Below are 15,505 nucleotides of genomic sequence, written 5' to 3'. Positions count from 1 at the left end.
TATAACACTAAAACGACACTAATTAGCAAATACAGCCATTCAATTAATGGAGCTTCCGCTACTGACTATGAACCGTTCAACCCTTTGATTATCACCATCCATTTGAATATGAAATTTACCAAAAGCTAGGATCAGATGATCACTACGAATTCATAGGCCATCCTAACTAGAGCCCCCAAGATGGACGGTCCAGATCAAATACATGCACAGCCCCCAAGATGGACGGTCCAGATCAAATACACGCACATTGGAATTGCAACAAATCAAATCATTTTCCGCGGTAGTTGGTCAAATCAACTATCAATCAGAAGGACATATTTGTAATTCTCCTTTCATTCCCGTCAATTAGGATTGTTGAAAGGTCTTGGGTAGCTAAATCATCCTTGACTAAGGTAAAACGACCAATGAATCCGCTACTTCCACGCGCGTGTAGAGCCGCTCATATTCACACATGGGGCACACATACAAACATGAAACATGTGTATGGGATCTGAACTTTCCTTAAGATTTTGAATAATTATTAAATCTTTCATAAAATAATCTGAAAATTTCAATGTTAATTAGCTGGTCCACAATGTAACTGGTAAATTGACGGTTATAATTTTGTATTTCTAGTCATTCATTTATTTTGATCTACTGGCCCGTTCGAGGTGGGAAATTGGCCTTAGTGATTTCTCTAAAAAAATCTAAATAGTCTAGCTCACCTGATAGAAAGCTCGGATCTCAGATATGTGTCACACAATGATAATTTCCCTCATGCAGATGCGTATGGCTCCCACACGCGTGTGGAATTAACAAACCTGAAACAACCTCGTCAACCCGTCATAGCAGGAAGCGGATTGGCTGGTGTACCGCACACTAGCGATATGGCCGATGTCGGTACGTGTCGTTGCAGCTCCTCGAGCTCAAGTTGTACGAACGGTTCAAAGGAGATCAAAGTTATATGGGCCCAAAATGATGTATTGATTATATCCACACCGTTCACCATTTTTGAGATCATTTTAGATCATGATACCAAAAATGATTGGTATCCAAAGCTCAAGTGGACCACACCAGTAATAGCAGTGGGACAATGATTCTCGCCTTTAAAACATTCGTAGGGCCAACCATAGCGTTTATTTTCAATCCAATCTGTTTATAAGGTCACATCTACCTGGATGAAGAGAGAAAATAAATATCATATTGATCCAAAACTTCTGTGACCTCCAAAAGGGTTTCAATGGTAGAAGTTCAATACCCAACAGCTTTTTGTAGTGTGGTCCACTTGATCTTTGGATCTGTCTTATTTTTCAGTTTGAAGCTTAGAATGAGCTTGCCGAATGAAAGGACGGTTGGGATATAACACATACCTTATGATGGGACCCACAGAACTTGGTGACGTCAACGCACCAGCCGGATCGGTGATGTGTGGTACACCAGCCAATCCGCTTCCCGTTATCTCACCCATAAAATGCCTACTAAAAGGCCAGCACAAACAAGATGGATGAGCTAAAACAAAACAAAACAATAAAAAAAAAATCAATAAACACAAGAGTGCAGGTTCTCTGAGGTTAGGTTGCACTTTAAACTCTCTACCTTAGTACAACCAAGCCCTCACCCACATGGAGTCAGGACCCGACCCCACCATCACACCGACAAGCCCCAACGTGGTGCTAGGCAAGTACGAGCTAGGCAGTCTCCTCGGCCGTGGCAAGTTCTCCAAGGTTTACCAAGCTCGATCTCTCGTCGATGAAACGGTACTTGTCGCCATGAAGGTCATCGACAAGAGCAAGATCAAGAACACCACCATGGAACCGCGTATTATCCGTGAAGTATCCATCATGCACCACCTCCACCACCCCAACATCATCAACCTCCATGAAGTCATGGCAACCAAGTCCAAGATATACTTAGTCATGGAGCATGCAAGTGGTGGCGATTTATTCTCCCAGATCACACACCATGGCCCACTATCGGAGCCGATCGCACGTCGATACTTCCAACAGCTTATCTCAGCGCTTCATTTTTGCCACTCTAATGGTGTGGCCCACCGAGACATAAAACCCCAGAATCTCCTCCTAGATGATGATGGGAACTTGAAGGTGACTGATTTCGGCCTCTCAGCACTTCCTGAGCAATTAAAGGGTGGATTCCTCCACACGGCATGCGGCACGCCGGCATACACAGCACCTGAGGTAGTCAGGAGAAAGGGCTATGATGGACCTAAAGCAGACGCATGGTCATGTGGCATTGTTCTCTTCATACTCCTTGCTGGCTACCTCCCCTTCGACGATGCCAACATCGCGGTAATGTACCAAAAGATCTACAGGAGGGAATTCAAATTCCCATTTTGGTTTTCTAAACCGGTGCGGCGGTTGATCTCTCAACTCTTAGATCCACAACCTCAGACCAGGATCTCCATCAATGCCCTGATGCAAGTTGCCTGGTTCAAAAAGTCCTACCGATCGACGCTATGGCATGTGAATCAACCTAACTTTTGCACAATACAAAAGGATGATCGATTCGATCTTGTTAATGGCGCGCCTGTCATGACTGCTTTTGATTTGATATCATTGTCTTCGGGTTTAGATCTATCTGGGCTTTTCGAAGCGACGAATAAAAAAGAGAAGCGATTCACATCAAATAAGCCTGCCAAGGATATTTTAGAAAACTTTAAAGAGATTGGTAGAAAATTGAATTACAAGGTTGAGATAAAAAAGGTAGGGTGTGTGGAGTTGTTAAAAAACCAGTTGGTCATGTCGGTCGAGGTGGCGGAGGTGGTGCCGTCACTTTTACTGGTGGAGATGAAAGTGTTTGGTGATACTGAAATGGATTTTGAGCTTTATTGGGAAGATTTGAAAGTTGGTATTGAAGATTTAGTTTTAGTTTGGAACAATGATGGAATTTGAGGCAAGGTTTGAAGTATAGGAATATATTGATATTATCCATGAACAATTCGGCTATATCAGCCCAAAATAGTCTAATATCAAGCCTAATGACTAGCTAGGCTCATGCCCACTTGGCTAGAAAGCTGGGCTAGGCATAGGATGGCCCAGTCCAGAGAACCCATTTACAGCCTTTGGATCATATGTCGGAGAACAATAGCCGGCACTCCCAGCTTTAGGTTTACACAAGCTCTTTTTGTAACAACGGTTATGTACATAATGAGATAAGGGTGTGTTTGGCATGCCGAATTAAATCGTATTAAGACGTATTGAATTAGATGACTGCAATTGCTACGTGTAAGTGTGTTTTCTGATAACACTGGTGGTTGGAAATTAGTTCTATCCCATGTTTTGCATATCAGTTATTAACTATGTTGTTATGGTTATTTCGCACCTGAGGTGATGTATGGGAATGGTGGGGCGATATCAACCTTGTGTATGGTGGGCCCTCACCCATCAACACCGTTTGATCAATTTGTGATGACTGGCATATGCGGAAGCAGATTGGCTGGTGTACCACACACCACCGATATGTCTGGTGTGTTGACGTCACCAAGTTCTGTCGGACCCATCATGAGGTATGTGTTATATCCCAACTGTCATTTCATTTGGCAAGCTCGTCCTAAGGCTTGAACTGAAAAATAAGACAGATCCAAAATTTAAGTAGACCACAGGAAACAGTAGGTTAAATGCTAATTATTAAAAACTTGTTATGACCATGATTTCCTATAGTGTGGGTCGATCTGTTTCATTTCTGTGCTCCGATCCTAAGGGCCCGTTTGGGAGCCTCGACTGGGAACCCTGGATTTGGAACCCCTTGGATTTGAAACCCCCTTGATTTGAAATTCTCTTATTGTTTTTGGCACCTTGGATTGAATCAACTTTAATCCAAAGTAGCCATGTATAGTATATTTACAGGGGTTTGAATTTAATTATTAAATTAACTTTAATGTCTCTAATTAGTGAACGTATGCAATGTTTGACACAGTGGTTGTAATAAGCCCGTTGAAATATATACTTTGCCCGGAAATGATGAAATTCCAAGTCTCGGATGGGCCACAGGAATAAGATCATGTTGGAGTGACTAACCAACGATTTTTAACCGTTGATTTACATGGACGATGTTTGGATGGCGTTAATCATCATATTAAAGTAATTATAGTGATGCAATTGATAATCTGATTATATTGGGATATCATTAATGGGCCATGTGCCCAATAAATTAATAGTCTAGTAACACATGTTATACATGCAACTCTTGGAAAGATTTTAAATGCAATCCAAGCTTTCACTATGGATTTCAAACCCCTTGTTTGTTCGAGGGGATTTAAAACCTCCGATTACTTTATGGTGTCAAACAACCAGGAGATTTGAAACCCCCCTCAAATGCCCCCAAATCCATGGTGCCAAATGACCCTAGTAAGGATCACGTATAGCCATCAATCTTTTACAAATGACTTTTATAAGGTAAAAAGCAGCATGTATTTATGGCTTCCATCAAACAACTAACACTTATAATAAATACTTACTTATGTCCTTGTATATGCATTCATATATATATTTATAGCAAAACGAACACCCCAAAAATGGGGAAAAGGGTGGATATACAACACATGCATTAAGGTAGGGCCTACGGTCCCCGCTACACTCCCTCATTTGTTACCCCACCCTCACGGAAGCGGATTGCTTACTGAGTAAACTCCGTGGGCCCCTGTGTCATTCATGCATTGTATCCACTTCGTCCATCTCTTTTAACACATAATTTTATGGCTTTATCCCAAAAATGGAGTATATCAAATCCTCAAAAGGACGACACCACCGGAAACTGTGTGAATTGAACATCTTCCGTTGAAAAATTCTTGGGGATAACAGAGGTTTTAGATCAAGCTGATAATTGTGTTTTACCTACGTCCATGTCCTTCTGATCTTGTGAACAGGTTGGATGACAAATAAACATCACCGGGGGCCTTAGAAATTTTTTCAACGGTTGAAATCAATACTTCCACTTTTTCCAATGGTATGGCCCATTTGAGCTTTGTATATGCATCAATTTTGGGTTGAACTCATAAAATGATCTGAAAAAATGAATGGACGGCGTGGATAGACCACATGCATTCACGGTGGGCCCAACTGAGTTTACTCAGTACGATAAGAGCGTATTGAGTAACTCAGGATTTGGTCCATTGCATTTAAACCCAACACGTATGACCAACCGACCAAATAAATCTCTTTTTTTCAAAACAAAAAAGGCACAAGTGCGAGTACACTCTCACACAAAATAAAATCTCGCAAATACACACACACACCCACACAAGTAATGCAACCATGGCCCAACCCGTCGCACATACACACGGGCACACAGACACGGACTCGGACTCAGGCTCGACTTGGCTCTGTGCATGCACACATGTATGGTCAATAGCATAAATTAGAGTTATTAACATAGCCCCTCACATGACCAAATTTAATTGCCCCTGAATGGGACTCAAGCCGCAAGGTAAAAAGTCTATCTTATATACAAGAAAACTTTCTTGAGCAAATCTGACGTCGAACTTAAATTAAAACTCAAAAGTAATAGAAATTTTAAATTTGGAGTGAAATCGAAATATTTAAAATTCTTCATTTTCTTATAAATTTTGAAACAAAATACAACATTCCCACACATGTTTTAAACTAAAAAATATATATATTTTTCAGAAGCATATCCTGAAACCATTGAGAATCTTTTGTGATAACTCACATATGGTTTCATTCTCTAATAACAACAAGCATTCATTAAGGTCGAGGCATATCGACATTAAGTATCTTGTTGTGAAGGAAAGATTTCTTTTTTTTTAAAGAACCCTGAGATTCATTTCATGACGGAAAGATTATAGGGATTGAATTTCCAGTGACCCCAAGAACACAAAAAGAGAATAGGGGCAACCTATCGTAAAAGGAAAAGAAACTATACATGCTCCTTCACCCTGACGGCACCCAACCTAACTTTATGTAACACCACCCTCCCTCGAATATCTTGAGGGAGGTCTCGCAAAGTGTGGAATAGCCTATTCTCTTGAGAACTACTGCCTAAACAAGCTAATCCATCAGCCAGACCGTTTTCCTCTCTTAAGATGTGGGTGAAGCGAAAACGCCCCCTCCAATTAAGGCTAGAGATACGGGCCAACCAATGTACCCATTTCCACTAAGCAGATTATTGCAGATCCACTCACTAAAGGGCTCCCTACCACGCCATTTCAGGAACATGTAATATCCATGGGAGTCATTGATCCCACATATGTATTCTGTTAATGGGAGTTGAGCATGTTTTATTTTTATAAATATTGAAGAGATCTCATTTGATAAAGTTTTAATGATTCTGATATAAAGTTAATTTATGTCTCTCTCTATATATGTGCAATTTGTTCTAAATAAACAGAACTAAAGACAAAGTTAATTTATGCCTCTCTCTATATATGGGCCAATCAATGCACCCATTTCCACTTCATAGTTGTTGATCTATGTCATTTATACTAGTAGTACTTATAACCGCGTTTAATCTTACTTCACTTAAATTAAATGTTGTGATGGCTATCATGATCCAATACTAATGGTCTTAACGGACCAGATTGTAATAGCGTTGCTCGTATCATCCAACAATTATATTGGTTAACCATTTAGATGTTTCTTCAAAATTAAAATATATTTTCAAATTAAAGATTAATCATTGACATTGATCAATATGGCCCAAGTGAGAGAATATAAGAATTCTATAAGGTGGGCCTTATTGATCAATGATCTAGATTGCCCTAAGGTTGGATAGTGTGATCGAGAGTACCAGTGGACCCCACACAATGTTCTACTTAGACTAGGATTACCGAATTCGTGTGGAGCTTTAAGGAGAGTTTCAATGGTTTCAAACTCCTCAACCCTCTAAATTATATAAACAAGGTTAGGTCCCCGAGCCTACATACGACTGAAGTTTTCATCCCATCATGATGCTTCTTTAAGGTTGTAAGGTGAGGAAGATTCTGGCCATATCCTATGGCTATGGCTTCTCAATTAGGTATGCCTCCTATTTAGCTTATTTGATCTCCATACTCGATGCATAGCTTGGTCCCTTCGTAATTCTACATATAGTTTATAGCTTAGGGTTAAGGTTTCATCAATCACAAAAAATAATCAAAATCAATTTTTCCTATATGCAATCTTCACATTTTCTGCTTTTGTAACCAAAATTTGCGATTACTCTTTGGCCATTAAGATGGTGGTGTAATATGTAGTGTTAGTGTTAGAATTCTTGCAACCAATGCATGTTGTGGAGAATAGTTTGTTGGGGAGTTATATCCTGAGAGATAGTCATGTCGGTGACCTTCTTCATCGGTTCATTACATCAAGAAGCACGAACTATTTCAAAGATAGAGGCATTGTACACACTCGACCATGCCGATCACATTTGGAACCATTATCGATTATCTTCTTACTGCTATCACAAAACTCTAATGCGGTTGTGGAATTATATTAACTCTTGTGTTATCTTTCATAGTTTCCCATTTCCATTTTTGTAGTTACAACATGTAAATGGTCTATAAATCAAGCTTTTCACACATCCAATGCAACTCGTTTGTGCTATACTACTCTATAAACCAATGCAACTCATTTTCTAAGAGCCAATAATATTATGTCTAGCTTTTTAGTAATTTCTAAGCAACATTTGATTTCCTAATAAAATGTTACTAACATATTGCTATTTTATGTTAGGAATGTGATTGTGGATTTGGGTCCATGTTGCAATAATCCAAACCATTTATATGATAGAATTTGACTTGGATGGAGATATCCAAAAGAACAAATTCTAATATTGGAATACAACCTTTTAAACTTTTTTCTTTGTATGTGACCACTAGGTTTAACTAAACTATTATCTCATGGGATATTGATGGGATTTTCTAACCTTAAAGATTGTCATAGTTATCACCCATTCACAATGGGGCACATTGTAAAATGGTTTGATCATAACAGACTACATATTTAATGGCTAGCGTCCAATGTAAAAAGTATTTGCTACTTCAAGATGTATTATAAAAAACCTCAACTAATCATAGGTAATTGAAGCTACTTGTGCTAGTTATTTAAACATAGTTAATATTAATTGAAACAGTTGCTTTTAAATAAACCATAGCAATATTTTAAGTATAGTAAGGAAGAGAATGTCTCAAGTGCAACTGGTTGGACCACAAGGTACGGTCCACCTAGCAGATAACGTCCAATCTATTAAGTACATGTGCATACAACCCTTTCAATAGTTTTCCCCACCTTGAGAATCACCTAGTGCAAATATCAGCCCCATATACTCATCAGATGGGACATATCATAAAAACTAATTTATACCATTTATAAATAGCAATATAAAAGTGTGGTCCACTTGATGGGTTGAGATCGCTGATCTTTACATAAGGCAATATCTTGATAGGGCCAACCTACTAGATGATGGATGGATTTCCTATACAAAGTGATCCTTGGTTTTATATAATTAAATCAAGTTATTCTACCCATTAACGAATCTTGAACTGTGAATGGAACCGATCGTATGTCGAAAAATATATTATTTTATAGAATTAAGAAAATAAGGGTATTTGAGGTACAAATATGAAATTCCATCTATATGGCATTGCTTTCTCAATAATTCTTATATAGATAAACGTCTCATATAATGAATGGTACGCTGACCAAATGACTACATCTAATGGGTCTTAGATTTGCCATAACTCCATTATCAAGCTTCTTTTTTTAATTTTAGCTAGTATTTTTCTTTTCATTTTTTCTCTTGTCTCGTCTATGATAAATAAAAGTGAAATGGTATATACTGGGGATTTAATTTCTCAAAGTATTTCCATTAAGTACTGTTTGGTTGAGGCTTGAAAATGAACTCATCTCATTCTAGTTAACACGAACTATATTTTAAAAATCCTTATCGCTATCTGTAATTCTTTCATTACTGCTAACTAAAAGGAAGTGAACTCATTTTTAGGCATCTACCAAGCAGGGCTGTATTAAGAAGATAAGAGATCATGCAAAATTGGGATTGATCCTATTCATGAGTTTTGTTGAATTTCCTGTTCTCCAATTTTTCCCTCCATTGTTATTTTTTATCTGTTTATTTTGGATATATACTGCCATCCCTTTTAGAGATACACCACATATACTCTTCCCACCCCCTGCCCTTTTTGTTGCTACTTGGGAAGCATCTTACCCGTTATTTTTTGAGACAAAAACAGTAATGGCTATATTAATAGATTATCATTTGTAATTAATGATCTTTTATCCTTAATGAAAGTGAAATAACATTTCACTTAGGGTTTGTTTGGATACATCATAATAAGCAACTTTTTAAACTTATGTAAGTTACCAAGTTACTTTTTAATTTTTGTTTAATAAAGATCATTGTAAAAGTAACTCATGTGATGAAAGTTACTTATCCCCATAAGTTTCTATTTTTTACTTCTTCAACTTTTAACTTTTCTACTTCTCCGTTTCCATGGGATGGATGGTCCACATAAAAGGTGGGTCTACATGATGGATAGTCCACATCAAAGATAGCCTAACATTATGGATGACCCACATGAAGGTGAGCCCACATAAAGGATTGCCCACCTCTAAGGTAGGACCCTAATGACGAATGGACCACATCCAAATTAGGGCCCACGTGATGGACGACCCACATTGAAGGTAGGGCCCACACAATGGATGGTCCATATCAAAGGTGAGCTCCACATAAGGGGTGTTGAAGAAGGTAGGACCCACATGATGGATGGTCCATATCAAAGGTGGGCTCCATATAAGGGGTGTTGAATATTGAAGGTGGCCCCACGTTATAGATAATAACAATATTGAAGGTGGGCCCCGCATAATGGATGACCCACATCAAGGTGAGCCCCATATAATAGACAGTCCACATCAAAGGGATTGATGATGAATAGCCCACAAGCAAGGTGGGCCTCACATGATGGACAACCCACATCAAAGGTGAGCTTCATAGATGGACGGTCCACATCAAAGGTGGGCTCGACAATACGGGCAGTGGATATTAAAGGCGGGTCCCAAATGATGGACAATAATATTGATGGTGGGCCCCACATGATAGATGACCCATATCAAGGTGGGCCCCACTTAAGGATAGTTCACATCGAAGGTCAGCCCCTAATGATGAATGACCCACATCCATGATGGGCCCCGCTTGATAAACAACCCACTTTGAAGTTGGGCCTACATAATGAATGGTCTACATTAAAGGTGGGCCGCATGATGAATGGTTACATCCAAGGTGGCCCCGCATTATGATGGATTGCCCACATCGAAGGTGAGCCTCGTAAGTTTGATGGTCCACATTGAAGGTAGGCCCCACACGATAGACGATTCACATTAAAGATAAGGTTGGGCCCAATATAATGAAAGGTCCACATAAAGGTTGGGTTCACATGATGGCCAGTAAATATTAAGGGTGGACCAAACAAACTTGAGGAATAAGTACTTATGTGATGTTGGAAAATAAACAAACTTTTTAACTTTTTGGTTGATGAGTATATTTCTTACCAAACATACTTATTTGTTGAGTAAGTAGAAACTAAGATAAGCATTTTGAGGCATAAATAGCTAATGTAAAGTAGGGTGGGCTGGGAATTAAAGCACTGAGGGACGTTATGAAAGCAATGGGAATGAAGATGGTCGGGTCGTTCTTAAACGGACAAAAGAGTAGCCTCTAAGACTACTTTATGAGATCAAAGTATGTGATGGAAGATGGATCCATAGTAAGCTACCCTTTGCACTCATTGGACTCTGTGCTGGAAGCAAGTGAGGAAGTTGCTTATCTTCGTGGAAGAAAACTCCCGCCTTCTAGTAGGGGAGGACAGCTACAACTTTTGACCTCCAACTAGTCCGGTCTAGGCCTCCTCCGATGTTGGATCTCAGGGTAGATTCCTCCAGACCCGTGTCATCTGAAAGTTAAGGAAGTGGTGGGGCCTTATGGAATTCAGCACAATACTCCGGTGTTGACCCTCCTCCCTTCCTTCGTCCTTCATCATGTTTCTTGGAGGGGATCACAACATAAGATGGAGAAGACCTCTCCATATAGGCTAGGGATCTGTCAGGTAAATTCACCATCAAATTCGCTTAGAGGGTCATTCACCCGAATGGTGCCAATATATCCTGGGCAAAGTGGGTGTGGCATGCCAAGGTGTTAACCCTTGAAATTCAGCATAATGCTCCGGTGTTGACCCTCCTCCCTTCCTTCGTCCTTCATCATGTTCTCTCGGAGGGATCACAACACAAGATGGAGAAGACCTCTCCATATAGGCCAGGGATCTGTCAGGTAAATTCACCATCAAATTCGCTTAGAGGGTCATTCACCCGGCTGGTGCTAATAGATCCTAGGCAAAGTGGGTGTGGCACGCCAAGGTGCCTCCCAAGTTGGTAGTTTTTACATAGAAATTACTCTTAGAAGCAGTCCCTGTGGAGATCGGCATTAAGAAAAAAGGGGTAACTTTGGCATCTAGTTACATCTGTTGTAACGTGAGCAATTCTCGCCAAGAGTTGCTGGACTACCTCTTTACGACCGATGATCTGGCCAACAAACTGGGGGCTCACTTCTCTTCCATCCTCTCAATTTCCTTACTTCCCGAGCAATTAATAGCGAGCCGAGCAGCACAGTGGTGGACTGCGGCAACCGACAGGTCTAACATTGGTATCCTTCGGGGCCTCGCCCTACCCCTCATTTTCTGGGAAATTTGGATAGCCAGATCAGATGGAAAGCGCTTCGAGGAAACTGAAATCAGTGTCGACAAGTCTGTTCGCAGGATAAGAAATTGGTTCTCCCTTATCGCAAAGTCCTTCCCATTCCCCTCATGCACAAACTAGAGAAGCCTGGACACGGTCCAGGAATTAGGCCTCTAGCCTAACCCACCGGTAAACACCTCCTCCATCTCAATAGTAACATGGTGGAGGCCAAAGGAGGGCTGGCTGAAGTTGAATGTAAACGGGTCTTCAAGAGGAAACCCAGGCCCATCAGGAAGCGATGGAGTTTGTAGAGATAGAAGAGGGTCCCTCATCTTTGGATTCACCAAAGGCTATGGTGTCAAGACCAACTTTCGGGCTGAGGCCAAAGCAGTAGTGGACGGCCTAAACATATGTATGGACCCTGGCTTGAATAGGGTGGAATTGGAAAGAGACTCGAAAGCGGTGGTGTCATTGTTCTCAATGAAAGACCAAGTGCTGTGGAATATCTACTACTAGAAAAGATGATTTGATCATATTAGGGGAACCATAACAGTATCGATTAATCACATCCCAAGGGAGTCCAACGGCATTGCTGTCTCAGTGGAGGTCTGCTGAAGGTGATAGTCGAATCGGACTCCCAACTAGTAGTAAATTTTTTGTTAAGTTCAACTATTCCAGATTGGAAGTGGAGATCGTGGCTGTCCAGGATAGAATATATGAAGTCCAGAGGTTAAGTGGAGTTCTCCCACATTTTCAGGGAGGGGAATGCTCCGGCCGATGTCATGGCTCGTCTGGGAAGCGTCAGCCAAGATTCGTCGTTCATAGACTGTTTTGTTGCCCTCCCTCCCCAAGTCAGGGGGCTTCTCTTCTTGGACAACGTGGGGTTGGGCGCGATTAGAGCTGGTTAATTGGGGTGCACGGTTTGGGCAGCCCCGATTTGAGCTACTTCTGTGTTGGGTCCGCAGTAGTTTTAGCCTTCCTGGTTGGCTGTAGTCTCCTCGAGTCTCATAATCTCCCTTTTCTTTTGTTATGAAAGGCTTTTCCCAATCCTTTTTCCTTTTGGGAAGCTCGAATTGTAAATTTTGGTGATATTTTTGGAAAGATTGGCCTCTTTTTTTCCAAAAAAGAAAAAAAGAAAAAAGGAGTCCAACAGCATGGCGGACGGCCTGTCCCGCTTGGGCAGTGTCAATCAGTAGGATAAGGTATGCACATACCTCTCAGACCTGTCGTTCCTTTCAAGGGGTGCTCTAGTGCTAGACCATTCAGGGCTTGGAGCAATAAGAATCATAAAACCAGCTAATTCTAGGCAAAGAATGTGAGGGGGCAGCTTGTAGAGGTGGTTGCAAGGGAAGCGGTGAGAGCGCAGGATGCTTGGTATAGGGTCTACTTGAAAGTGGGCCTTTTGGGTGGCTGGTCTTGCACCAGCAGTGAAAAGTCCCTCTTGGAGATAGATGGGGCCAATGGTTATGATTGGCAGGCTTGGTTCATCATCTCCCTCCTCATCCTCTGTCGAGAAAGGGCTTGCTGAAGTTAGTCTGAATTAGGCTCTCTTCATTTTTTCCATCCTGGTTTTTTTTTTTTTTTTTTTTTGGCGATATGATAGGTGAGGCCTGTTGTTATTTTTGTGGAGCCCACCCGAAATACAAGGATGTAAATTTCTCTTATGGGGTAATTTCACATGTTTCCTTGAACAAAAAAAATGCTAATGTAAAGTAACTTACAATACCGTGCCCCCTTTATCTCTCTCCCCCCATAACATTAGTTAATGTGAAATGACCATGTTTACAATATCAAAGCAATTCATTAGGGAGCCTTGCATGGGCCAAGTATGCCAGACCAAGGAATTCAAGTTGAGAATCATCTAACAGTCCAAGTAATTTGACAGTAGTACAGCCCATGTTGTGAGCCGTTTGAATCTGTTCCTAACTATTTGATAGTCCAGATCATCTAACAATGGTGGAGCCCATGTTATGAGTGGTTCCATCTCAATTGCATTTGTTAATTTGGCACCTATGAGCAATAAAGTACCATTTGACAGTCAAGATTATCTGACGATGGCCAGGACCATGTTATAAGTGGCTCAGATCTTGCTTGCATGTTCCTCCATTGTACGCGCAGCAGCGTCGGCCTATATATTACATGTTGGCACATTTATAGATGTGTTAACTTCTTTGAAGAACACATTGGTGAAAGAATCTACACAGTCAAACAATTGACTATAACCGCTTTATAATGGTTTCATTATGAATCAATTATAAAACTTAATTATAAAATAATTTATTATTATGTATGAAAGTAAAAGAAATTTTTTGAAAACACGCAAAAGAGAATACTTGGCATATGGCAAATGGAGAGTGCTTTATGTTGAAACCTCTTTTTCTTTTTTTCTAAAACTTTCATAACTGCAGTTAAGTATGGAAAAGCGCCGGTATAGCGCCGGAATGTGACGTGGAGGCTTGTAAGACCTTGTGCTCAAATCACCATTGACCTTCTAGGATTTTGGATCATTAAAGATTCAAGTTATATTTCATAGTACCAAAAATGCCCTTACCATTTTTGGCCTTCGATTTCAATTTCTCGGCTTATTTTTTCGCCGTAAAAATCAAAGTTTCACGTGACGATAAGGTTTCTTATCGGCGCCTCACCCAATTTCATTATCCATCAATATTTTGCGTCGTGCTTTTCTAGCACAATGAAAATGATGTGTATTAAAAATTATATGATGAGTTTTTATTCCAAATATTTCCATTAGGAGCATATAGTTGCAGATAATTAGGGATAACTTGTCTTCAAACTATATTTTTTCCACTAACATGCTGCTTGTTCATAACTTCGGTGCCACAAAAATGATATGACCAACCATGAAGATCACCTGGCACAAAATCAGATAGATTACAATCATTCCTATTAAGATTGGTCCATCTTTATGATAGTATGTGTTATTTGCATGGTATCATTTTCCTACACAAGTAACATGCTAGCTAGTGCAAAAGATGTGGTTAGATGTCAGGTTACCTTACTTTTGCTTGATGTGATCAGCTCTATATATGGCTCATGACTAACATGATTTTGGCCTGTCGACGTCTCCAAGCAACCATGCATGCCAATATATATGACACGTGTATGAGATCTAAGTTTTCCATTAGGTGGACAACACTGTTTAATCTTTCTGTCTAAAAATGAGACCATTTTCTCTCTTAAGGTGGTCCACATTGTACAAAATGAATGTCGACCCAAAAAAAAAAAAAAAACATCAGTTTGTTTTTTGAACCATAGATATATAACTTAAGAGGACTAACCCGCTCGTTTCGAGAGAGAAAGATATAAATATTGTGGCCTACATGATGTAAGGCTTCAGTGTCGCACAAGCCTGAAATATTGGCATGTATGAACCGTTTTAAAGCTTACCTGACAAAATTGGCGAGGGTGCTTGACAATTTGGACCGTTGAGTTGATGGGCCACCTTCTATTTGGCTCAAAATATCTCATTGAAGGGATGATCCTAATATCTTTCTTGCCTCCTTTTTGCCACTATTAATAATCCATGCAAACTTTGGGTGGCTTTACGGTAAGGGCATGTTTGGACAGGCAGATTGGAAGGGATTGGAAGGAGCAATCCCGGGATTGGCCGGGCGTGCCAAACAGACACGTTGAACTTTTGCTTGATATAGCAATCCCATGGAATTGCCAACAATCCACTAACATCACCATCATTACCTTGAAATCCACCCAATCCCTCCTAATCCCATCCATTTTTGCCTGGGACGTGTTTGGTTGGATGAATTGGAAGGGATTGGCTGGGCGTATTCCCGGGATTGGCCAAGCATGCC

At 40.4% G+C, this 15,505-nt stretch overlaps 1 protein-coding gene across 1 annotated transcript; it reads left to right on the top strand.

Annotated features, from left to right (window-relative positions):
* Positions 1 to 1,507: 1,507 nt before the first annotated feature.
* On the top strand, positions 1,508 to 3,218 carry LOC131232919 (CBL-interacting serine/threonine-protein kinase 7-like). Its single transcript, XM_058229444.1, has one exon. The coding sequence runs from the start codon at positions 1,602 to 1,604 to the stop codon at positions 2,886 to 2,888; it is 1,287 nt and encodes a 428-aa protein (XP_058085427.1). The 5' UTR covers positions 1,508 to 1,601; the 3' UTR covers positions 2,889 to 3,218.
* Positions 3,219 to 15,505: the final 12,287 nt, after the last annotated feature.

The sequence above is a fragment of the Magnolia sinica genome, chromosome 18, assembly GCF_029962835.1.
Source record: "Magnolia sinica isolate HGM2019 chromosome 18, MsV1, whole genome shotgun sequence".
Classification (NCBI taxonomy): domain Eukaryota; kingdom Viridiplantae; phylum Streptophyta; class Magnoliopsida; order Magnoliales; family Magnoliaceae; genus Magnolia; species Magnolia sinica.
The sequence above is the reverse complement of the archived record's forward strand: the minus strand, read 5'-3'. Positions and strand labels throughout refer to the sequence as shown.

Coding starts and splice junctions, on each gene's coding strand:
- LOC131232919 (XM_058229444.1), top strand. CDS start 1,602: ATGGAGTCAGGACCCGACCCCACCATCACACCGACAAGCCCCAACGTG.